At 45.1% G+C, this 26,471-nt stretch overlaps 1 protein-coding gene and 1 long non-coding RNA gene across 5 annotated transcripts in view; one reads left to right on the forward strand and one right to left on the reverse strand.

The window, feature by feature from the left end:
* LOC309398387 overlaps positions 1–26,471 on the forward strand; it is a 165,174-nt gene that overhangs the window by 115,283 nt on the left and 23,420 nt on the right. The gene's annotated exons all lie outside the window — the stretch shown is intronic.
* IQCH (IQ motif containing H) overlaps positions 1–26,471 on the reverse strand; it is a 98,428-nt gene that overhangs the window by 68,503 nt on the left and 3,454 nt on the right. For all 4 annotated transcript variants that reach the window (XM_081965205.1, XM_081965203.1, XM_081965202.1 and 1 more), the window contains exons 2-7: positions 25,350–25,466; positions 24,739–24,836; positions 22,333–22,441; positions 12,914–13,033; positions 2,748–2,868; positions 433–561 (exon numbers count right to left, since the gene is read on the reverse strand). In XM_081965205.1, the coding sequence (XP_081821331.1) occupies positions 433–561; positions 2,748–2,868; positions 12,914–13,033; positions 22,333–22,441; positions 24,739–24,836; positions 25,350–25,466 (694 nt within the window). The remainder of the gene's footprint in view (positions 1–432; positions 562–2,747; positions 2,869–12,913; positions 13,034–22,332; positions 22,442–24,738; positions 24,837–25,349; positions 25,467–26,471) is intronic.

The raw sequence follows: 26,471 nt of genomic DNA on the forward strand, positions 1-26,471 counted from the left end.
CAAAGCATCAGAAGGCAGGAAAAGAAACAATGGATGGAAACTAATCCAGGAGGGAAGCAATTGAGGAGAAACTTCCTCACAGTGAGAACAATCAACCAGTGGAACAGCTTTTCTCCAGAAATTGGGGGGTGCTTCATCACTGGAGGTTTTTAAGAAGAGCCAGGACAGTCACTTGTCTGGAATGGAATGGTCTCCAAGACCTCCAAGATCCCTTCCAGCTCTGTTATTCTGTTAACAGAGGCACTCCTAAGGAAACACCCCTGGGACTTCAAGCAGGAAGTAATAAAAGGTTTCTATTTCTCCTTCTTCTTCTTGATCCCTTTTGTCCTTTCAAGTTTTAAATCCCTGAGGATAACAAAGGAATCTTAGCACATTAGGGGATATATCTACCTTTCAACCACCGGAGGCGCCTGCTTAGCTGACCCTACCTACCTGCGTCAACCTTCTTGTACTTTGTCTGAAATTCATGGAGAGGGACAGGTCTTGGCTGGATGGGTGGCTTCTCTAGAGTAATCCTAGCAGCACGTGGGATCAGTCCTCTTTCAATTAGATTTAGGATGCCTAGGAAGAGACACGGATTCACAGATTACTTCAAAGGCAACTTATCTGGGAGGTGTGTTGTTGTTTTTACTTCCAAACAGGTTGCAGCTCAGAGAGGAAGGGGTGAACCAAAGAGAGCATTTCTGACACAGCAGCTGGCATGGGAGGAGAAATTAGGACAAGCCAGCAGAAGATTATATGATCCCATGTTCCGGTACAGGTAGTCCTCAACTTATGACCACAATTGAGCCTAAACTTTATGTGGCTAAGCGAGAAATTTGTTAAGTGAGTTTTGCCCCTTTTTACAACTTTTCTTGCCGCATTTGTTAAGTGAATCTCTGCAGCGGTTGAATTACAACATGGTTGTTAAGTGAATCTGGTTTCCCCATGGACTTCGCTTGTCAGAAGGTCGCAAGAGGTGAACAGGTGACCCCGGGGACACTGCGACCGTCATAACTATGAACCCATTGTCAAGCATCCAAGTGTAAATCCCGTGACCCTGGGGATGCTGCAACGGTCGTAAGTGTGAAAAATGGTCACAAGTCACTTTCTTCAGTGCAATTCTAACGTCAAACAGTCACTAAGCAAACTGTTGTAAGTCGAGGACTGCCTGTACGTGAGGGGCTGTCACAGAGAAGAAGGCAGGACAAGAAGCAATGGGTGGAAGATCATCAGAGGGAGATCCAACCTGGAAATACAGGTGATCCTTGACTTACAATAGCCATCGCCCTTAGACTTATATACCGCTTCCCAGGGCTTTCACATCCCTCTCTAAGCGGTTTACAGAGTCAGCCTCTTGCCCCCAACCATCTGGGTCCTCCTTTTACCCACCTCGGAAGGATGGAAGGCCCACTTTATAATGCCTTGATAAGACCCCATTGAGAACATTGTGTCCTGTTTTGGTCCCTGTTTGGGAGGTTAAAACATATGAAGAACGGTTGCAGGAATTGGGGTATGTCTAGTCTAATGAAAAGGACTAGAGGTGACTTGCAATAGCACTTAGGCTTATATACCGCTTCACAGTACTTTCCATCCCTCTCTAGGCAGTTTTTGTTGCCCCCAACAATCTGGGTCCTCATTTTACCCACCTCGGAAAGATGGACGGCTGAGTCAAACTTGAGGCTGCTGAGATTCGAACTATTGGCAGTGGGTAGAGTTAGCCTGCAATGCTTCATTCTAATCATTGTGCAGAGAAAGGAAGGGAAGGGAAGGGAAGAAGGAAGGAAGGAAGGAAGGAAGGAAGGAAGGAAGGAAGGAAGGAAGGAAGGAAGGAAGGAAGGAAGGAAGGAAGGAAGGAAAATGCCAATAGCACTAGGCTTATATACCACTTCACAGTGCTTTCACAGCCCTCTCTAAGTGGTTTACAGAGTCAACCTGTTGCCCCCAACAATCTGGGTCCTCATTTTATCCACCTCGGAAGGAGGGAAGGCTGAGTCAAGCTTGAGCCTGGTGAGATTTGAATTGCCAAATCACAAGCAACCAGCAGTCAGCCGAAGTAGCCTGCAGTACTGCACTCTAACCACTGCGCCACTGCAGCTCGTAATCATTTGCTTAGTGACCAAAGTTACAACAGCATGGAAAAAAGTGACTTTTTCACACTTATGACGGAGGCAGCATCCCCATAGTTATGTGATCAAAATTCAGACACTGAGCAACTGACGACTCCTATTTATGTCCTGGGGTCGCGTGGTTCCCCTTTTGCGACCGTCTGGCAAGCAAAATCAATGGGGAAGCCAGATTCACTTAACAACCGTGCTACTAACTTTAACATCTGCAATGATTCACTTAACAACCATGGCAAGAAAGGTTGTAAAATGGGGCAAAGCTCACTTAACAAATGTCTCACTTAGCAAACAGAACATATGGGTTCAGTTATGGTTATAAGTTAAGGACTACCTACAAGGAGAAATTCCCTGACAGCAGGAGCAATTAAAGAGGGGAACCATTTGCCTCCAGAAGTGGTGGGTCCTCCATCACTGGAGGCTTTTAAGAAGAGACTGGACAGTCATTGGTCCAGAACGGAATAGGGTCTCCTGCTTCAGCAGGGGGCTGGACTAGAAGACTCCCAAGGTCCCTTCCAAGGTCCCTATTATTCTATGTTCTATGTACAGCTAGTGTCAGGGCCAACAATCTCCCTGGCCAAGGCATTCTATTTGCAGAGGCAAAGACATCGAATGGCCCAGCAGAAGGAAGTCGCCATGACTGACCTTTCCCCGCATCTTTCTCAGAAACAGGCACGACAGGGCGAATCGCGTTCCAAGAGGAAGCTGGTAGAGCTACGGAAAGGTTGTTGACAGTCACACCTTTCGCAATCTTGTGTATCCGTGCCTAAATGAAGGGGAGGGGGAAAAAAACATTTCCTCTTTCAGCTGCTGAACCTGTTGATTGCATGAACCACTTAGGTCTAGGAATGTTTTTGAGGCAACAAAATATGATTTGATACTAACCACCCAAAAATGGGTACAGGCTTAGGTTTCATGCTTTGGGAGTGTGGAATAGACTATGGGGTTCTATCCAGAATTCATGTAATTTAGAAGGGAACTAATATTTTAGGAAACCCATTATGTACTAGACAATGTTTTTTAAAAAGTCATCTTTGCCAGTTAGTTAGGAGTGTGTGTTTGTGTGTGTTTGTACACACACACACACACACACACAGCAGTGGTGGGTTCCAGATCCTATTGCAACCGGTATGGTGCAACAGGGCCCGGCGTCCACCACATGAACATGTACAGTGCGCACTTGCGTCCTTACCTCCTGCGACGCTCCAGCTGCTCGGTGGAGCGTTGAGCAGGTGCCGTACGCTCCGTGCGTGGAAGCGCTGAAGAGTTCAAATACCAGTCAGGAGCACAGGCGGGTGTGTGGGCCCTCCAGAGCACTGTACTGGAACAGTACCCGGTGCTCCGGGCCAGCACCGGTATGCCCATACCGAGGCATGCCGGTCGTAACCCACCACTGACACACATATAATTATGTCTTCCAAGATCTCAGGGGCTGCCACAAGGAAGAGGGAGTCAAGCTATTCTCCAAAGCACTCGAGGGCAGGACAAGAAGCAATGGGTGGAAACTAATCAAGGAGAGAAGCAACTTAGAACTAAGGAGGAATTTCCTGACTGTCAAAACAATCAATCAGTGGAACAGCTTGCCTCCAGAAGTTGCGAATGCCCCAATACTGGAAGTCTTTAAGAAGATGTTGGATAACCATTTGTCTGAACTGGTGTAGGGTTTCCTGCGTAGGCAGGGGGTTGGACTAGAAGACCTCCAAGGTCCCTTCTAACTCTGCTATTATATTCTATTCTAAACATAACTAAACAAATGCATCCCAAAATGGTTATCTATAGAAAAATATGAATAATTGAGTTCACATTTTTTTCTTCTAATCCAAACTTTTTTTTTAGATCTCCTATGATGGTCTGATGAAAGTCGATCGTGCATATGAATGCTCATCACTCTACTAAACATAGCTGCCAAAAAATGGCTGTTTATTCACTACTTCAAAGAATATTCCGTTAATCACAGGGAGTCATACGATTGAGGCAGGATAAATACCCTTTTGTACTTCTATTTGATTAGTTACACAATCTCTTATTTGGTGCTCAATTTACAGCACTGTTTCAGAACAATAAAAATTAAATAAGGGTTGGTCTCGATGGTAGCGGTGTTCCGTGATAACAGTGTTCCAATATTTAAGGGGCTGCCACAAAGAAGAAGGGGTCAAAGCACCAGAAGACAAGACAAAGAAACAATGGATGGAAACCAATCAAGGAGAGGAGCAGCCTGGAACTAAGGAGAAATTTACAAACAGTGAGCACAATTAACCAGTTGAAACAGCTTGCCTTCAGAAGTTGTAGGTGCTCCAACACTGGAGGTTTTTAAGAAGACTGGGCAGCCACTTGTCTGAAATGGTATAGGCCAGGGGTGTCCAAACTTGGGAACTTTAAGACTTGTGGACTTCAACTCCCAGAATGCTGGCTGGGGAATTCTGGGAGTTGAAGTCCACAAGTCTTAAAGTTCCCAAGTTTGGACACCCCTGGTATAGGCTCTTCTGTTTGAGCAAGGGGTTGGACTAGAAGACCTCCAAGGTCCCTTCCAACTCTGTTGTTTTGTTAAATTAGAATAGCTCTGCCTTTGCTTTATTATCTGCTAGCTGCGTGGCATCTTCACGTTAGAAATTGATATAATGGTTATCTTTTTTAAAAAAAAAACATTTATTTTGGACTTACCCCAAAAGGGCCCTTTTGGCTAGACACCTTTGCTAAGCTTACTATTGTAACACCTGCCTAATACGTAACCTGGGAGGCTAATATCCCTCAAGAACAGAGGTCTTCAAACTTGGCAACTTTAAGACTTGTGGACTTCAACTCCCCAAATTCTCCAGCCAGCTATGCTATCCACAAGTCTTAAAGTTGCCAGGTTTGAGGAGCCCTGCTCAAGAGGAAGCTAAAATAAATACAAGGCCATGCCTACTTTTTGGTTCTAACAATAAACGGACAGTTAACGGACGATCCAAAGGCATTATCTTCCAAGTTCATCCTAACACGACGTCGGTCATCATGGGAATGGTTCTAGATTTCGACCAAACAGGAATTTCCCTGCAAGCAACCATCTGTTTTGGAGCTGGCTGACCACACGAATCGTCTACCAGAAAGAAAGAGCCGGACACGATCAGACATCCTGCTCACAGGATAAACACTGCCGTAGCACTGAAGCCAACGGCTCATTTCCAGGCAATGAATTGGACACGTCTTAATATCATGAAAACATTTTGGTGGGGAGCGAAACATTACATCAGAACACAATTTTCAAAGGTTAGAACAGAGATCTTAATTTGGGCTGCCGGCAAACATTTACTCTGCATAATATGCCTGAAATGTGCTGCAGAAGTATTTTCTCTTTATCTCAAGCAATTCTCGGTATAATTAACTTGAGGCAGGAGACAAAAGAAATTCTATTAGTCCTTTTGAAGCGCATTTCTCTTGTGGATAAAAATGTCCCGCTCAATATGGTTATTTTTCTATGGTTCAATTTAAAACGAAACAGTTGTTGTTTTTAAAAGGTTCCCTGTTTCCCCCCCCCCTCATTTTCATTGTTTTTCTTTTGTTAGGAACAAAACAGGACTGAGGCAAAACAACTTTAGGAGGTGAAGGAGGCAGCCAGCAGGCTGCAGAACAGAAAATGGACACCGGATTGCGCCCACCGGAGACCGTTTCATTGTCCACATTCGGTGTTCACAGCTGAGCAACTCACCAACAAGTTTTCTCTAGAATCCGGCGGATTCTGAGGACGGAACAGAAGTAGAACATTTGGCTCCAGATGCCAGGCTGTTTCAGTTACTACTCTTTAGCGACACTGATAAATTAGCTGGATGATGGCTTCATATTACTAGTGGCCCGTGGAAATGATTCTGCAAAATTATGGACACATGGAAAATATATCGCTCCTGCCAGAAAGCAAGCCAACAAAAACAAAAATCCTTTTCCATCTGTGATGAAACCCTTCAACTATTTTATCTTTTTTTTTAACGGAAGGGAAAAAAAAAGACACTTAATTTTGTCACTTCATGTGAAAAGATTTTTAATTGTGGGCACCGAAGCTGTTCAATACAAAAGGAATGCAAAATATGAATATACAGAAGCATTTAATATAAACTTAGCCACTTAAGAAATTATTTCCACTTTTCTCCATCTGCTGACTTAAGCATCTGGTACCTTCCCAAGATACTTAGCAGTCCACATAAATTATCAGTTTCTTCCAAATCACCATACAGCAGGCTAATATTAGTGGGAGAGCCATATTAGTCTACCACAGCTAAAAACCAGGAGTTCAATGCAGGCAGCTCTCATGTAGCGACTGCCTTGTTTAGTGACCGTTTGCACCAACAACGGTGATGAAAAAGTAACTTTGCGACCAATCCTCGCATTTATGACCCTTGCAGGTCTGTAAAGCAAAGGAAATCTGAAGTCAGATTGTAAACACGGTGGGAGTTCCACTTAGCGACTGCCTCATTTAATGACTAAGTTGCTGGTCACTACATGAGGACTATCTGTAGGGCTTTTCCAGATAACAAATGTTATTAATAGGGATAAACATTGCATATCCAAAGCATTGCATGACAAAACAGCTAGACACAAAGAGTTTTTCCCCATGCCATCGCTCTGCTGAACACTTAATTCCCCCAGCACTGTCTCATTCTCATCTCTTCTTACCTCTTATCTTCTCATTTTTCCTACTATCTTCTATTGGTTTATGATTTATCAATTATTATTTGTAACTTAATGATTGTAACTATGATTTATGATTTGTAACTATATGATTTATGATCTATTACTTGTTGTTTATATGTACACTGTGGGGTTATACATCTGAGACAAATTCTTTGTGTTTCTGATCACAATTGGCCAATAAAGAATTCCGTTCTGTTCCATATTTTTGTATACTGCTCATTACATCAAATGTATGGAGAGGCTAAACTATTGTTTGTTTTAAATTGGGTGGAGGTGGAGAAGGGAGAAAAACCCAGGAATCTATTTTGCCTCCACATTTACACCAACAGCACTGGTCACAGTCAGAGGCCTCAACCTGTCTCCACCCACCGGGTTAGAGTTCCTTCCACAGCTCCGTCTCGAGTGTGACCCCTGCCATGATCTGCCCTTTGGATTCCATGCAGGACAAACATGGCAGATTGTATGCAAAAGAGTGAACAGGCACAAATCTCGCACAAAGGCTCAAAACTAGGACAAAGTAGTATCCGAGCATTTTAATTTCCCAAGACGCTCCATTACAGATTTCAAAGTAGCTCTTTTGGAACCAAGAAATTTTACAAGCACGATTGAGCTGGGGAGACGGCTGAACCTACATACATCAAATGGTTTCAGGCCACCTCAACAAACACAACGGGCTTTGGGCACATTACAATGGCCAATTGAAAAGACACTTGTAATTTGTCTCTCAGGTAGCCTGCCTCTGCATCGCGCCCCCACCCACCCCCGCCCCAGCCTCACCCCAATTTAAATCCAACATCAGCCTACCTACTCTGCGCATCTGATGGAAGTAAGCATGGCTGGCGGAAGCCTACGATTTTCCCATTAAGTTTGTCAGCCCGCAAAGCTGCCACGGGCCTCCCTCTGATTAGTGAAGAGAGATTGAAAAGTTGGCTCAAGGCAGCCTAGAGTTTTTCAGCAAGAAACTTTGCAGCTTCTTCTGTTAACCATCCAATGGTCCAAAGCCCCAATCCTCCCATTCTGGACTCAAAGCCTATTTAGATTCTTAGGGAAGCCTTTCTAATCGAAAGCCTCAGGTAGGCTGTCCTTCCAGCTGACCTGTCTCAAATTACCGCACCAGGTGGGTGGCCAAGAAGAGATGCGTGACCGCGGCGCCTTTTGAAAGGCAGAACAGAAGCGGCACAGAAGGAAGGGAGCCGGATAATAGCTGGCTCAAACTGCTGTGCATTTTACTTGTGGGCAAAAGGCCAGCCAGTGCCGAGCAGGATTGGACAGCCAGGCTTATTGGAATTCCGGGCTGGGCCTCCCTCCTTGTCCAGCGACAGCTGTAAGCCAGCAGCCCATAGCATCTCAATCAGGCATGGAGTTCCATCAAAGAATGCTGATATGGACGGCTCCCCTCCACCTTGCCGAGTGACAGTCAATCTTGGATTCCAGATGACAAGGACTAGATGCAAAATGTAAAACAAATGGCGACCTTTCCAAAGATTAATTTGTTTACCAACAAAAAAAATCCGCTCTCCGTTTGTCATCTGGGATAGGGGTGACCTTCCCGTTCCCATTTCTAGGTGGAGAAGAAGATGCAGGCAGTCATCTGTTCACTTAACCCGATCTCACCAATTATGACTTCTCTTAGATTTGGCGGGAAAAGGACAGTTTATTAATTTGCCGTTGTCTTCTGTTACGCTTGTTATAAATGCAGCGAACGTGCTGCAAATTAGCGCAGTGGAACATCAATTTGTTTAAGTCTGATTCCACTCCAGATGCCAAGATTGGGGCTTTTATTCCCTTTTTGCAATTGAAACCATAGGCAGAAGCTTCCCCCCCACACACACTTCCCTTTCCAAGATCTTACACCGTCTTCTTGTCCATCCCACAGCACGCCCGAAAAGAAAACCGTGGTTTTTACTACTACTACAAAACCATTTCCAGAACAAATGGCTGCCACTTTCCTAGGCCGAGGCAATTCAGAGACAAGCAGGGCAGAGTCCAGGCCCAGAGAGATGCCTACAGCTTCACAGAGGACAAAAGCGAGAGGAAGAACGAGGGGAGGAGAAACTTAGTAAAATGGGCAGAAGGACACGGCAACTCGTAAAAACTTGGGATGGCAAAGGCATTAAATTCTCCCTCATGAATAAATGAAAAGGAACCAGGCTTGTCTTGCATTATTTATTTATTTATTGGAAGGTGGAGACCCAAGCACCCGAGCCACGCAACAATTCTGTGCACGTGAAAATGACAGAGGGCTCCTTTGAGGTCCCTGCAATTATGGAGACTTATTTTTGTGGCCGTTTCAATGGGCATTTTTGCTCTTTGACAGAGGTGAGCGACTCGGAAATTGCCGGAGGAGAGAGCGGTAAGAGGCCCGCAGCTAATCGGCCACTCTTAAGAAGCATACAATTAAAATAATGCTATTTTAATTAACACAGCTAATCTGCATATTTAAGCAAATGTAATTAACAGAATTTTGTGTATTCTATATGTCTAATTATGTGCAATTAACATTTCTTTGCATGCAAGTTTAATTAATAGTGTTAATTTGTATATTTTCATTGCCTGTAATTAACATAATTCAATATTTTCACAAGCGCTGCTAAGTTATATACTGCAGTGATATACTGATATATGTTATAGCAATGTCATTGATATAATTTGTAGGAAATTCTTTAAGTAACAGAGAGAGTAAGTAAAAGACGATCAAATGGCTGATACATTCAGGTTGCTTCAACACAACTGGAAGTTCTCCTGTGTCCTATTATTTATTTCAAACATTTTCAACATGTGCCATGAGGTTGCTTCCGGAAGACCAGGTCTGAGCTAGCAAGCTGGAATGAAGGCATGGCCAGAGGATTGCCAAATCTGAGATAAGAAGCAGTTCTTTACAGGGAATCCTGTCTCTTGAGGTTCAGATTCACAGCTGAGGATGAATTTCCTCTGGATCAGGAATTCTTCCAACTGCATAAGAGCCTGCTAAGGCCCAGGTGAGCCTGGATAAATGTGCCACATGGGCTCTTTATTGGAAAGGTATCTTTAGTCACAGTGAATATATTCATTAGGAATGAAGGCAAATTTACATGCGCCAGGATAATGCTGCAGGATCCACTCTGAGTCGGTCAGCGGGACCAGAGGTCTTTCTCTTTCAAGTTTTCGGACTGATGCTGGAGCCCATCTTCAGGAAACGTCTATCTAGCAAAGTGTGTGATTTGGGCTGTTCTGTGTGTGGTATTTATATATAGTGCCTATTGCAGGGGTGTCCAAACTTGGGAACTTTAAGACTTGTGAAGAACACCCCTGGCCTATTGTATGTGGCTTTTTAGATATTGATTGGGGTGTTGATGGTTGGCTATTAAGTTGTTGGCTGTTGTTTTCTTGTGCTGCCAAGCCCTCACCTTCTAAGTACCTGATAAGCTGGTGGCAAATCAGTACTTCTGTTGACTGACAAGGGGCCTGTTTCCCAAGCTTCAATCCCTTCCCTGGCTGTTTTTGTAACCGCTCGTCCAACAATCTTAATACCTGCAAAATTGAATGTACGTCCTTGTTCATTGCAGTGTGAGGCTACCAGTGAGTTCAGGTCTCCTCGTTCGATCACTTTCTTGGCAGCACAAGCAGCCAAAGACTTAATAGCCAGTCATTAACACCAGTGGTGAAATTCAATTTTTTTTACTACCGGTTCTGTGGGCGTGGCTTGGTGGGCGTGGTGTGGCTTGGTGGGTGTGGCTTGGTGGGCGTGGCAGGGGAAGGATACTGCAAAATCTCCATTCCCACTCCACTCTGGGGCCAGTCAGAGGTGGCATTTGCTGGTTCTCCAAACTATCAAAATTTCCGCTACTGGTTTTCCCAAACTATTCAAAATTTCCACTACCGGTTCTCCAGAACCTGCTGGATTTCACCCCTGATGAACACTCTAATCAACTACCTGCTTTAGAGTATGTTTCCACAATCTTATGATAACTTCTTGGGCTTCTAGTTCTTTTCAAGGAGTTATAGCTGATTTATCAAATCTCTAAACATCATAAGACCAGGAGATCTGAGAAATCATCTCTTTTTGTGTGAATCTGCCAGTGGCTGAATTCATCTTCAGAGGATCTTTTGCACGAGGCAACACATTTATTTTGTGACAATCGCATTCTGGATGTGAAATTCCTTTTTCTAGGAATGCCGCAAGGGCATTCAGAGAGGATCTTCTTATCGCACTTGTCATGGCACTTTGCTGTGCTGGCTGGGGAATTCTGGGAGTTGAAGTCCACAAGTCTTAAAGTTCCCAAGTTTGGACACCCCTGCTCTAATCAATATCTACAAAAGCCACATACAAGAGGCACCATGTATAAATACCACACACAGAACAGCCCAAACCACACATTCTGCTAGACAGATGTTCCCCAAAGATGGATTCCAGCACGAGTCCGAAAACTCAAAAGACAAAACCTCTGGTCCCGGTGACCGACTCAGATTGGATCCTGCAGCATTATCCTGGCGCATGTAAATTTGCCTTCATTTGTAATGAATATACTCTCTATGGCTAAAGAGATCTTTACAGGAGAGAGCACATGTGGAACATGTATCCAGGCGGTCACGGTGACCAACTCAGATTGGATGCTGCAGTACATTCATTCCCTAGTTCAAATTGCTTTAACCAGGCCAAGCTTGGTAACTTTAACACCTGTGGACTTCAACACCCTGAATTCCCCAGCCAGCCATGCTATACTCCGGAAGTGATGCTCCTCAACTGTGAATCCATGCTAGCTGGAGAAGTCTGGGAACTGAAGTTGTTGCCAAGATTGGATACCTGCTTTAGAGTATGTTTCCACAATCTTATGATAACTTCTTGGGCTTCTAATTCTTTTCAAGGAGTTATAGCTGATTTATCAAATCTCTAAACATCATAAGACCAGGAGATCTAAGAAATCATCTCTTTTTGTGTGAATCTGCCAGTGGCTGAATTCATCTTCAGAGGATCTTTTGCACGAGCCAACACATTTATTTTGTGACAATCGCATTCTGGTTGTGAAATTCCTTTTTCTAGGAATGCCGCAAGGGCATTCAGAGAGGATCTTCTTATCGCACTTGTCATGGCACTTTTAAACTGAAAGCTCTAACTCTGATCTAAAATTTTCCACTTTTGTTCTCTGATAATGTTTTATATTTTTGCATAAATCACTTTGGAAGGTCTTGTTAGGACAAACGGTGATAAAAAATGCTTCAAAAAATGAAATAAAATAAATAAACTATTTAAAGAAAAATGGTTTAAACTATAAATTAGAAGGTAAAGAGCATTTGTGTAAAATAAAATCCAAACGTTTGTCAGAATAAAAAAAAAAAAACCTTAGTGGGAATCTCACTGAAACAAAAAAAGTCACTGAAAGTTTATATATAGAAGGTAATAATGTTAATCATACAAGCAAGTGAAGATGTGCAAGCATATACAAGCAAGTGAAGATGGGTGGTGTATCACAGATATCAGAACTTTTCATTCTCTGCCTCAAATATTCAGTTGTCTAATATAATGCGCTAGTACATTCAACAGCCAGGCACCAGGAGGATTTGGACTAAAGCAGGGGTGTCCAAACTTGGCAACTTTAAGACTTGTGGACTTCAACTCCCAGAATTCCCCAGCCAGCAGAGCTGGCTGGGGAATTCTGGGAGTTGAAGTCCACAAGTCTTAAAGTTGTCAAGTTTGGACACCCCTGGACTAAAGAGATCAAGCGATGTAGACGCATGGGTGAACTATTCAACAATGGGGTTTTGGGGCACAAAATAGCTTGGTGCTGAGTTTTCTAAAACAGCATATTGTTGGAGCTAGATGTTTTTCCCAAGAGAGTTGCTGAGGGGTCAACCTATTCTCCAAAGCACCTGAAGGCACGACAAAAAATAACGGATGGAAGCTAATCAAGGAGAGAAACAACCTAGAACTAAGGAGAAACTTTCCTAACTGTGAGAACAATTAATCAGTGGAACGGTTTGCCTCCAGAAGCTGTGGCTGCTCAATCATTAGAGGATTTTAAGCAGAGACTGGACAGCCAAGTATAGGATTTCTTGCTCGAGCAGGGGGTTGGACTAGAAGACCTCCAAGGTCTCTTCAGAGGGCTCAACGGTTCTGAAGAAAAATCAGAAGCAAGAAACAAAACAATGAAAATACTTTTTTGATTACTTACACATGCTGTTTTCCTCTGATTCACCAACGGCAAACTGACGCCATAGTTCTGATTTACAATGCTTCGGTGGTATATGTGTTTTGGGTCACACAGAATCCTCATCATCATTGAAAGCTTGTGCTGCAAAGAAACACAATGCAGCCTGTCTACAACAACAACAATGCTGGAAGTTTTGTCTAGTACTATTTACAGTGGTACCTTGGTATTCAACTGCTTTGTTGATACTGGTATTCAACACATCGACCTTGGTATGCAAAGAATTTCGATATGAAAATTTTGTCCTGGTAGTCATTGTTTGTTTGATACTCAACGCCCAAACTAGAACTTCTCATCGTCGGCTGCCTTGTGACTCACTACATTATTCCTTTTGGGAAAAAGTTGGTACTCATCATTTTTGATACTCATTGCATCTCCCGGAGCCAATTAATGGCGAGTACTGAGGTACCACTATATTAATTAAATTTATATGCTGTCCATCTCGCTATCCACACTATCCATACCAACCTTGGGTCAGACCTGCCTCAGCTTGGACTCCTAAGCCAGGGGTGTCCAAACTTGGCAACTTTAAGACTTGTGGACTTCAATTCCCAGAATTCCCCAGCCAGCTCTGCTGGCTGGGGAGTTCTGGGAGTTGAAGTCCACAAGTCTTAAAGTTGCCAAGTTTGGACACCCCTGTCCTAAGCAGAAACAACCCTAGGCTCCCTTTTGTTGCAAGAGGACTAGCTTTATTAGAAGTCAAGTGAACTGCAGTAAAACAAAGCCAGAACTGAAGTTCGCCCCATAATTTCCCGGCTAACTTTCCCCATCCAGGTTCCTCTGCTCCCTTGGCCTTTATTGTCCAACTAAACTAGAGTAGCTTGTTTTTGCAACGGTCTTGCATTCCTCTGCCAGGGCAACAGCCTTGAGTGTCTCTTGAGAGGCACGCTTCTTCCCACCAACTTCATCAGTTTCATTTTACCCCACCTGTCCGGCTCCCTGCCCCTATTGTCCATGGCAGGTTGGCAGCTCTGACACCTTGTTAGCATCCCTACGTGAGGCCTTCCTGTGTCAGCTGGAGGAACACAGTATGTGCGGGCAGCAAGGCAAGTGGCAAACCATTGTGCACAATGAAAGTGGCAAACCATTTCAGAATGGAGAAAAAGCAAGCTCTTTTCTGTCTACTATGAAAAGTCCATTTCCATATAAATAAGAGGGAGCAGCTTGCCTCTCTGCCCCGGATCTATCATGCACCGCTATCCTCCTCACTTCCCAAAGGACTAACCCAACGGTTCTCCTCAGATGTCTCCTGATGGCTGGGTTGGATGCTTCAAGTCCTTCATGCTCTCCATGGGGGCAGAAGGGAAGGCCACTTCTTCCTCTGAGAGGCCAAGAAGCTTTGCAGTGCTGCAGCTCCGTCTGAAGGGGACTCTGCTGGACTGCAGGCCTGGCCTGGTTCAAGGACCCAGAGAAGCACGGCCTGAGGTTACCGATCTCAGCTGAAGATACTCCAGAATCGAGTGGATCCCCAAGGTGATGACAGGTAGTCCTTAGGGACCGTTCAAAGTTACAACAGCACTGAAAACAGTGACTTATGACCGTTTTTCACACTTATGACCATTGCAGCATCCCCGTTGGTCACATGATCAAAATTCGGATGCTTGGCAACAGATTCATATTTACGACGGTTGCGGTTTCCCAGGGTCACACGATCAACTTTTGCGACCTTCTGACAAGCAAAGTCAACGTGGAAGCCGGATTCACTTAACGACTGTCTTACTAACTTCGTAAGTGCCAATGATTTACTTAACAACCATGGCAAGGAAGATGGTAAAATGGGGCAAAACCTCACCAATGACTCGCTCAGCAGCCTGGATGTTGGGCTCAATTGTGGTCGTAAGTCGAGGACGTATGTGCAGACTGCTGGGGTGGGGTGCGCGTCGCAAACTGCCTGCCATAAGCTTGCCTCGTGGGTCTTTGTGGGTGAGCGAGAATGTTCCTTTTTTTAAATAAAACACTAAGGTTGACGTTGTCAATGCTGCAGCAGCCTCTTCGGGGGAGACTGTCCCCCTCCCTCTGCAATATTCCCGTAGAAACAGGACCTTGTGGACCACAAATCAACGGCGCCATCGCTCTGAGACAGCTCATGAAGCATCATAAACAACTCTAGACAACTCAGGCCGGGACCCATCCCGTCCTTTTACCTTCACCCCGCCTGATCTTATCCACCGTGGGTTTTGTCTTCTTCCTACCGTCGCGTTTGTCATCCAAATTTAACATGGCTGTTATTTCTAGTTACTTCCAGCTGAAATTGGAAAACAACCAATAACTGTCTGTTTTCCCGTCCCTCCAATTCTGCTGAGGGCTTCCTAGAGGTGGCAACTGCTCTGGGTTCAACTACAGAGAGCCCGTGATGGCCGTGGCTTAGGAGCCAGGCGAGATGGCCCCAGGGAAGCAGCTGGTAAGTTCCTAGGAGAGGCCAAATCCCCAGGCATAACCTGTCATTCAGGATGCTGCTTATAAGCACTATGTGCTTAGAGCTCAGAGCCTGGTAAGAGACCCCACACACCTATTTTGCGGTCTGTGCCTGTTGCTCCCCTCTGGGAGAAGATTTTGAAGTATTTCTAGCAGGACTACCAGATTCTGTAACTGCTTTGTTCCCTCTGCCACCCATCTGGCAAACTCACAAGATTCGTTTCTCTCGCCATGCATATTTATACATCCGAACTAGACTGTTGTTTCTCCGTGTCATATATGTGGGCATGTGCCTCATTCATTTACTTAGTCATTTTTACGTAGTGAACATTAGAGGTGGAGACCCTTTGAGAGCTGCATGCCACGAAATTTCACTTTAATGCAGGGGTGTCAAATTGGATTTCTTTGAGGGCTGGGTCAGCACTGTAGTTCTCCTCCACGGGCCGGCTGGGGGGGATACTGGACGGCCTCCTGCAGCTGTTTGCCAGCCAAAACGGGGCATGGGGAGGGCCTGCGGCAGAGGCACTGTGGGCTGGTCCTTTGCTAAGCCAGATTTCAGGACCCCTCCGTGGGCCCTGAGTTTGACACCCCTGTTTTAATGTATGCCGATCAATGTACATTCAAAGTGACAACAAGGTTATTCTACATCTAAGTCTTCCTCCAGATCTTGGCCTTCTCTCCTCCTCACATGCACCCTCCACATTCCAGTTATATATACAGGCGGTCCTCGACTTGTGACCCCAATTGAGCCTAAAATTTCCAAGACAAGACACTTGTTGTGGGTTTGCCCCCTTTTACGACCGTTCTTGCCACAGTGGTTAAGTGAACCATTTGGTCATGAAGCAGATCTGGCTTCCCCCATTGACGCTGCTTGTCAGAAGTCAGGGAAGGTCACAAATGGGGATCACAAGACTCTGGGACACGGCAACCATCATAAATACAGGCCAGTCGCCAAGCAATCTTGATCATGTGACCCTGAGGATGCTGCAAGCGTCGTAAGCGTCATAAATGGTCACAAGTCACTTTTTCCAGCGATGCTTTAACTCTGGATAGCTACCAAACCAATGGCTGCAAGTTGTGGACTGCCTATACAGGTAGTCCTCGACTTGCGGCCACAGTTGAGCCCAAAATTTATGTTGTTAAGGGAAACATTTGTTAAGGGAACTTTGCCCCATTTTACGACTTTTCTTGCCACAGTTCTCAAGCGAATCACTGCAGTTCTTCAATCAGTAACCCGGTTGTTAAGTGAATCGCGCTTCCCCCGCTGATTTTGCTTGTCAGGTGGTCGCAAAAGGGGATCACACGACCCCAGGACACTGTGACCATCATAAATGTGAGTCAAGCATCCGAATGTAAATCACGTGACCGTGGGGAGGCTGCAACGGTCATAAGTGTGAAAAATGATCATAATTCACTTTTTTCAGTGGTGTCGTAACTTTGAATGGTCACTAAATGAACTGTTGTAAGTCGAGGACTACCTGTACTCCAGTTCCATGGTATTCCCTGTTTCCTCTCTATAACCACTTTTCCTACTCTCAGGACTCCCTGCGAGCTCCTAAGGAAGTGGGGATTGTGAATGAAAACCTCCCAGTGCTGAGAGTATTCTACCGGTATTGGGAATGGCAACTTGGTCCTTAAAGAAAGCAGCTGCTAAGTGAAAAAAGTTTTATTATTTTATTTCAGCTTTCCTTTGCTTTACAGACCTGCAAAAGTTGTAAATGTGGGGATTGGCCACTAAATTACTTCTTCATCCCCATTACAGCTGAATGAGGCAGACACTAAATGAGGACTACGTGAATCGCTATTAAAGGTTAAACAATAAATTTTGCCTTACATTTATTGTACGTTAACTGCATTTTATCATCCCATTTTGCACACTGCTTACAATTACCTCGACTGGAACAGTTTATAAATTCCAGAAGGAAGCAAAACTAAGCCCCTGAGGGCAGGACAAGCAGCAACGGATGGAAACTAATCAAGGAGAGAAGCAACCTAGAACTGGGGAGAATTTTCCTGACAGTGAGAACAATTAACCAGTGAAAACGCTTGCCACCAGAAGTTGTGGGGGCTCCATCACTGGAGGCTTTTAAGAAGAGACTGGACAGCCACCACTCTGGAATTGTATAAGGTCTCCTGCTTGAGCCAGGGGTTGGACTAGAAGACCTCCAAGGTCCCTTTCCAGCTCTGTGATTTTGTATAAAGCCTTCTAACTCTCTGGAATCCCAGCAGACTTCCTTCTCCCAGCAGTCACAGCTAAAATTAGAACTCCCCATGCTAGAAAGTCAACAAAAGTATTCTTCAACAGCGAGTGGCAGCCTGTGGCGAGGGAGGAGAGGAGAAATCAGCAGGAACGGGGTGCAGTTCTCCATCCTTTATCCACCTTTCACTTAATGCTGAACTCTCCAGCGTGTGCCGCAGGGTTAGCAAAATTCTTTCATCGGCAACCGAAAACAGTCCCGCCAAACCCACCGGAGACCACCGCTAAAAATTCTGGGCTTTAACCTTCCTTTTAAGAACTCACTCAAAGTGAATGAATCAAAACATGTACCTCCAATTTGTTCTTAGCTTACGGAGGTCACACATGTAAAGAATTTCACTTGGGAGGTATTTGAAAAAAACCAGATTTTGTTCCTTTTTGGCTCGCCCAAATGTTTTTCCTGCCAGCGAGTTCTACAATCACACCAAGGATGTGACACAGAGCTATGCCAGGCTCACACAAACTGAGTTGTTACCATCCATGTAACCGAGTGGTTGATTAATAAAAGTTTACAGAGCCTGCCTGCGTGAATTTATCTGCTGCTGGGAAAATTATTTTGGACATGAAATATTATTGTTAATGGCAGGCCAAAAATGAACAATAGGTGACACATCAATAATATCTAAAGAAATGGAAATTCAGATTCTAAAGGGTTTCACATCTCGAATATTATCTGGAGGCAACAGAGCCAGGTATTTTGATCGCCGTAAGGACCGAGAAAGGATTTACTTACAGGGAGAGAAAACTTTTTAAAATAAGCTCATATGTACTTATTATATTAATAAATATAATGCTTTCGTTTCAAAAGTAGAAGTTTCGGAAGTTAATATACAAGATACAAACGACCTCGATGTGGAAGAAATGATGTTCATGGAGAATGTGTGATTTCATTGACCATTAAACAGTTTAAATAGCGTTGGAAGGGATCTTGTAGGTCTTCTATTCTAGTCCAATACACACACACCCTGCCCAAGCAGGAGACCCTATACCCATGATGGCAAAACTATGGCACACGTATCACAGGTGGCATGCAGAGGCATTGGCATTGCCCAGTCAGCTCCAGCGCGCGTTTTCAGTCTTTGTTTTCAGCTGTTTTTCGCCCTCCGGAGGCTTCCCTTTGGGAATGGACTTCCAGTTTGTGCGTTGTGCTGTTTTTCTCACTTCCTGAAGCCTCCAAAGGGCAAAAAACAGCCCTACGGGCAACCCAGAAGTCCATCCCTGAACTTCCAAGTGGTCCGTAAGGCTGTTTTCTCCATAGGGAGAAACGGCCCTAGGGGCAACCCGGAAGTTTGGGAACAGGCCATTTACAGCCTCCGGGGGGGGGGGGGGGGAGAGAATCTTTTCTGCCCTCCCCAGGCTCTTAGAAAGCCTCTGGGGAGGGCGAAAAACGGGCCCACCGTGCCATCACGCACCAAAAGCGGGGGGAAGGTGGGGGTCTCACATGCATGCAGAGGGGAAGGACACTGCAAAATCCCCATTCCCTCCACACTCCAGGGAAAGGATACTGCAAAATCCCCATTCCCTCCACACTCCAGGGGAAGGATACTGCAAAATCCCCATTCCCTCCACACTCCAGGGGAAGGATACTGCAAAATCCCCATTCCCTCCACACTCCAGGGGAAGGATACTGCAAAATCCCCATTCCCTCCACACTCCAGGGGAAGGATACTGCAAAATCCCCATTCCCTCCACACTCCAGGGGAAGGATACTGCAAAATCCCCATTCCCTCCACACTCCAGGGGAAGGATACTGCAAAATCCCCATTCCCTCCACACTCCAGGGGAAGGATACTGCAAAATCCTCATTCCCTCCACACTCCAGGGGAAGGATACTGCAAAATCCCCATTCCCTCCACACTCCAGCAGAAAGATATTGCAAAATCTGCATTCCCTCCCCACTCCAGGGAAAGGATACTGCAAAATCCCCATTCCCTCCACACTCCAGGGGAAGGATACTGCAAAATCCCCATTCCCTCCACACTCCAGGGGAAGGATACTGCAAAATCCCCATTCCCTCCACACTCCAGCAGAAAGATATTGCAAAATCTGCATTCCCTCCCCACTCCAGGGAAAGGATACTGCAAAATCCCCATTCCCTCCACACTCCAGGGGAAGGATACTGCAAAATCCCCATTCCCTCCACACTCCAGGGGAAGGATACTGCAAAATCCCCATTCCCTCCACACTCCAGCAGAAAGATATTGCAAAATCTGCATTCCCTCCCCACTCCAGGGAAAGGATACTGCAAAATCCCCATTCCCTCCACACTCCAGGGGAAGGATACTGCAAAATCCTCATTCCCTCCACACTCCAGGGGAAGGATACTGCAAAATCCCCATTCCCTCCACACTCCAGCAGAAAGATATTGCAAAATCTGCATTCCCTCCCCACTCCAGGGAAAGGATACTGCAAAATCCCCATTCCCTCCACACTCCAGGGGAAGGATACTGCAAAATCCCCATTCCCTCCACACTCCAGGGGAAGGATACTGCAAAATCCCCATTCCCTCCACACTCCAGCAGAAAGATATTGCAAAATCTGCATTCCCTCCCCACTCCAGGGAAAGGATACTGCAAAATCCCCATTCCCTCCACACTCCAGGGGAAGGATACTGCAAAATCCCCATTCCCTCCACACTCCAGGGGAAGGATACTGCAAAATCCCCATTCCCTCCACACTCCAGCAGAAAGATATTGCAAAATCTGCATTCCCTCCCCACTCCAGGGAAAGGATACTGCAAAATCCCCATTCCCTCCACACTCCAGGGGAAGGATACTGCAAAATCCCCATTCCCTCCACACTCCAGGGGAAGGGTACTGCAAAATCCCCATTCCCTCCCCACTCCAGGGGAAGGATACTGCAAAATCCCCATTCCCTCCACACTCCAGGGGAAGGATACTGCAAAATCCCCATTCCCTCCACACTCCAGGGGAAGGATACTGCAAAATCCCCATTCCCTCCACACTCCAGGGGAAGGATACTGCAAAATCCCCATTCCCTCCACACTCCAGGGGAAGGATACTGCAAAATCCCCATTCCCTCCACACTCCAGGGGAAGGATACTGCAAAATCCCCATTCCCTCCACACTCCAGGGGAAGGATACTGCAAAATCCCCATTCCCTCCACACTCCAGGGGAAGGATACTGCAAAATCCCCATTCCCTCCACACTCCAGGGGAAGGATACTGCAAAATCCCCATTCCCTCCACACTCCAGGGGAAGGATACTGCAAAATCCCCATTCCCTCCACACTCCAGGGGAAGGATACTGCAAAATCCCCATTCCCTCCACACTCCAGGGGAAGGATACTGCAAAATCCCCATTCCCTCCACACTCCAGGGGAAGGATACTGCAAAATCCCCATTCCCTCCACACTCCAGGGGAAGGATACTGCAAAATCCCCATTCCCTCCACACTCCAGGGGAAGGATACTGCAAAATCCCCATTCCCTCCCCACTCCAGGGAAAGGATACTGCAAAATCCCCATTCCCTCCACACTCCAGGGGAAGGATACTGCAAAATCCTCATTCCCTCCACACTCCAGGGGAAGGATACTGCAAAATCCCCATTCCCTCCACACTCCAGCAGAAAGATATTGCAAAATCTGCATTCCCTCCCCACTCCAGGGAAAGGATACTGCAAAATCCCCATTCCCTCCACACTCCAGGGGAAGGATACTGCAAAATCCCCATTCCCTCCACACTCCAGGGGAAGGATACTGCAAAATCCCCATTCCCTCCACACTCCAGCAGAAAGATATTGCAAAATCTGCATTCCCTCCCCACTCTGGAGCCAGCCAGAGGTGGCATTTGCCAGTTCTCTGAACTACTCAAAATTTCCGCTACTGGTTCTCCAGAACCTGTCAGAACCTGCTGGATTTCACCCCTGTGTCAGTTTCTGTTTATAAGGGCTTTGTCTGGTCAGTAGGGAAGTCACATCAGGTGAGGGTCTTGTGATCCTCCCAATTACCCTCACCTGAGGTGACCTCCCCATCACAAGACCCATCACAAGACCCTCACCTGATGTGACCCTCACCTGATCTTATCATGTTATCTAGCTTGGTAATGAAATGTTTGGAAACCAACTCATAAGTTTGGAGAAGAACCTCCTCCCTAGTAAGAGTAATTGAAGCCTACGGGACAAATGGACCAGTTGCATTTTCCCTCCTCTATCTGTGCTGATCCAGGCCAAGACTTTTTGTTCTTGGTGTGATGTAGTGGCTAAGGCGGGGTTTCTTAGCCTTGGTAGCTTGCAAGTACCTGGACTTCAATTCCCAGAGTTATTGGGCCAGTCTTGCTGCTGGAGGAATTCTACTAATTAAAGGCCGCATATCTCCCAATGGCCAAGGCAGAGAAACACTGGCTTAAGCTGTTGCCCTGGGACCGGAGAGATTCAATTCCAAGTCCCAGTTTGCGTCAGAGCTCCCTAGGGACTGTGGGCCCGTCCCTCAATCTATCCCTGCAGTAGGGAGAAGCCACGATGCTTTTTAAAAAAGACCTGACCATCATCATAAACCTTATGGCTCCACTTTTTGGCCCTTTAGGGGAGGAGGACGTCTGCCCCACAATCCATTTTCTAGGCTGCAGAACGAAATCCAAAGTGGACCTTTCCTCGGAGGCTCTTTGGGTGAACATTTTGGAGCGAGATCCCTTGGGAGGAGAACGAGACGCTGGGATCCCTGGCAGGATTAAAGACATCGGCTGCTTCAAACCTTGGAGCCCAAGGAGGAGGCTGGAGGCAGGGCTGCCCTGCCAGGAGGGGCGATCCTGGGCATCTTGGGGAAAATGATTTCTTTCTGAGAAGGCTCCAAGGGGATCCCCCTAAATTGGGAAGAGAATGGAATCAGAAAGCAGGCAAAAGAGTTGGCCTTTATCTTTATATCCCCCAAAAGAAGACATTCAGGGTAGGTAGCCCTCCACTTACAAGTTCGCTTACTCTTCAACGGCACAAAAAAAGAGAGAAATTTTTCACACAACCACTGCAGCGTCCCCCCATGGTCACATGATCAAAATTCAGACCCTTGGGCAATGGGTTCTATTTATGATGGTTGCATTACCCTGGGATCATGTGACCCCCTTTGGTGACCTTCCGACAAGCAAAGTCAATGGGGAAGCCAGATTCACTTAACAGCCGTATTGCTAATTTAATAACGGAGATGATTCACTTAACAACTGGGGCAAATAAGGTTGTAAAATAGAGCAAAACTCGCTTAACAAATGTTTCACTTAGCAACATGATATTTTGGGTTCAATTGTGGTTCTGGGTTGAGGACTAACCGTAATTAGGATAAAATGCAGAAAGGTATTTAGCACTACAGGTAGTCTTTGACTTACAACTGGTCACGTAATGACTGTTAAAAATTATGACGGATACCCCCCCCCCCAAAAAAAGTATTAATAACTGATGGCTGCACCCCCACTGTCACCCATCCACATTTCAAATGCTCAGTAACTGGCCTGCATTTATGCTTGCATCGGCTCAAGGTCATGTAATGCCGATTTATGTTTTTGCCCCCCAAAATGATGTTTATTTCTGGATTTTGGCAAAAACACCCAATGGTGAACAATAGGTTCACTTAATGACTGCAATGTTTGCTTGAATGACCATAAGTGATCTGCTTAACCACCACTGTAAAAAAGGTTCTAAACTCAGGTTTGTCTGAGATGACCAGTTCTTTTTGACTATTATGACTTAGAACCATCATGGGCAGACTCCGTTACAGATGTGAATTGAGGACTACAGATAGATAGATAGGTAGGTAGGTAGGTAGGTAGGTAGGTAGATATAGATGTAGATATAGATATATAAATGTTTTTTGAGGTTTTCGCGGGTGTTTATATGTATGTCTTTGGTTGTTCGGGTTTTTCCCCGTGTAGAATTGGAAGTATCTTCACGACGTTTCGATGAAGTCTCATTCATCATCTTCACCAACCTGAAGATGATGAATGAGACTTCATCGAAACGTCGTGAAGATACTTCCAATTCTACGCGGGAAAAAACCCAAACAACCAAAGACATAGATATATAGATATTTGCTGGGGTTTACAGATACTCTTAAGTTGTAATATACTGTAGTTTGGTTTTGACTGTCCACATGCCATCATGGGCAGCGAACGTAAATTGTGCTTTCTTCAACAACAGCAAACCACAATTTGAAAACTCAATTTCTTGTGGACATTGTTTTAGCCTATATAGCTTGGCATGATATATGAATGCAATTCAATGTGTGGTTTCTTGGTTTGTTCCTAATTGGCTTAAGTGAAGCCTGTGGCCACTGCAAAGAGCAGCTAAAATAAATACGGAATTGGCCGAATAAACCATGTCTATTGCTTTCATCATGTTCAACAGCCACAGATAAGCAGCTAAAGATATTTGAGGAGTCCAGACAAGAAAGGGTTTTGCCCAACACAAGCCTCGTTTACATCCGGCCACAACTCCCCCAAGGGAATGGGGCAACTTGACACAGCCAACTTCTGTGGCCAACCCACCCTGGCCAACTCATTATGGCCAGCTCTTTGTGGGAAACCCGCCTTGGGACAATTTACCAATTCTGTTTAATTATTTAACATAAATTTAAAATCATTTTAAATTTTGCCATTCATATTTCATTTTGCCCCTCCTTTTGCACCCTTTCCTTAATGATTCTATTCCACCAATTCTTTGATATTAGTGTAACTCTTGTCCAGCAGCGAGTTGACCCTGGAGAATTGTCACAGACCATCCCCCAAAACTCGTGTGCAAGTGAGTTAGCACTTGTTTTAAGGCTTGCCATCTTGCATGCTGGGCTCTTCCCTGGAGGGAAAGAGCGAGAATGTTCTATGGTTTGTTCTCAATCCAGAGACATTCTCAGCCAGAAGCTTCTAAAGAACAACCCAGTAAGACCAAAACAAGGTGTGGGCTGCCATTTCCAATCCACAGAAAGAAGGCAGTCAAGCACAAGCAAAGCCATTTGGGGTCATGTGAAGACAGTCAACTCCTTCTCCAATCCTTCCCAGAAAGCAGAAGAATTTTTGTACGTTGAGGTTTGGAAGTGGCTTCTGAAAACGATCTTGGACTCCTTCAAAGCAGCCAAATTCTGCCGCTTAGATATTTACCCAATCAAACTGAAGGTTCTTACCATTTGGAAATCTGTCTTGAAGTCCTTTCTGCATCATCCGTTGGGAAAATAGTTAGCACTGATCTGTTCACTGCATTTAAATAGTTCTCTGCATGCTTCTGTTCAGGAGTAGAGAGAAAATATGTATGTTTATATCTGTATATATCTGCATTTCTTTCTCTCGCTCTCCCTCCCTCTCTCCCTAAGTAATCCTTGACTTACGACCAGAATTGGGCCCAACATTTCTGCTGCTAAGTGAGACATCTGTTAAGTGAATTTTGACCCAGGTTGGGACCTTTCTTGATACATTTGTTAAGTGAATTAGCGCAGTTGTTAAGTTAGTGACAGGGTCGTTAAGTGAATCTGGCTTCCCCATTCACTTTGCTTGTCAGAAGGTCACAAAAGGTGATCACATCACACCAGGGCACCGCAACTGTCATAAATATGAGACCATTGCCACGCATTTGAATTTTGATCACTGGGATGCCACAATGGTCGTTAAGTGTGAACAATAGCCATAAGTCACCTTTTTCAGCATTGTTGTAACTTTGAATGGTCACTAAATGAACTGTTGCAACTCAAGGACTACCTGTAGTTTTTCTTTACCACTAAAAGAGAGGTAATCCACTCACCCTCAGTCTGTTCTCTGCCTTTTCAACAACCGATTCTAGAATTTCAGGATCTGCCGTTTCCCAGTCATGGCTAAAATCTCGCAGTTGTTCCTTCAACTGTTGAAGATCTTCTTGAACCTAGAAAAGAAAGCATGCACTGAGCAAAAGGAGAATATAAGTGCACCCCTGAAGTTAAGACTGAAAAGTATCAGACTGCTTAAATCTCAAGAGTCTTCTGGAATATTATAAGTGAGTGGGAGACCAAAGCTGGCATTTCAAATAACAGGACTGAAGTTGAGACGGTGCAAATATCAAGTATTCTCTTACAAGGCCACTCAAAAGAAAAACCAGCAGCAGCAGGCTGGGTTCAGTGATGACCACAAAGGAAAATGACCACCCACATACAATGATGTCATCACAGCCTGGCGTCAGGATGTTGGAGAAAAGAGTGGAAGGGTAATTGCATCGTCACTCCTGTCAGCATTTACCTGCTGGCTCTCTCTGCTGAAGTGCACGGCCAGGTTAACATATTCAGTCCCTGTTGACAAAGAGCTGAACCAACGTCAAACAGCCCCATTGTGCTGCAGTGTATAATGTAAACAAGTCTGCCCTGTGAAGCCATGTTCTTTGCCTTTGGCACGATGTGCAATTTCTTAACTGTGTTTGATGGATTAGTACAAACTTAGGTCTGGCTCAAATACCAATGGTATTGATTTAGGCTTCCGTTCCAATAATAGGTATAATGCTCAATGAGATTTGTACGGTATATGAAGAATTCTTCTGTGCAGCTGCACTCCAATATATACGGTACTTCAACTGGGAATAAGTGCCAATAACGTTAATAATCTTGCATCTCAACATTTTTAACTATTAAGATACTTTTAAGATTTCTCATCTACACTGTCACGAACCCACACAGCTTCTTAGGAGCAATCAACCAAACTTCATTTGCAAAAAGTTTCTTCTGATTTCCTCCCCCCCCCCCCCCGCCTTATTTTATCAGACAGGAAACGCTGTTTTTTTCTTTCAGCCATGTAAAGTCATTTTAGCTTAAGCAATTACACAAATAGATTTCTTCCTCTGAACTGTCTTTTACAACCTCAACCATGGAAGAATTTGGGATGCAGTAAAAACACAGTCAAA

Source organism: Natrix helvetica (assembly GCF_964273705.1).
Source record: "Natrix helvetica genome assembly, chromosome: 12".
In the NCBI taxonomy this organism is placed as follows: Eukaryota; Metazoa; Chordata; class Lepidosauria; order Squamata; family Natricidae; genus Natrix; species Natrix helvetica.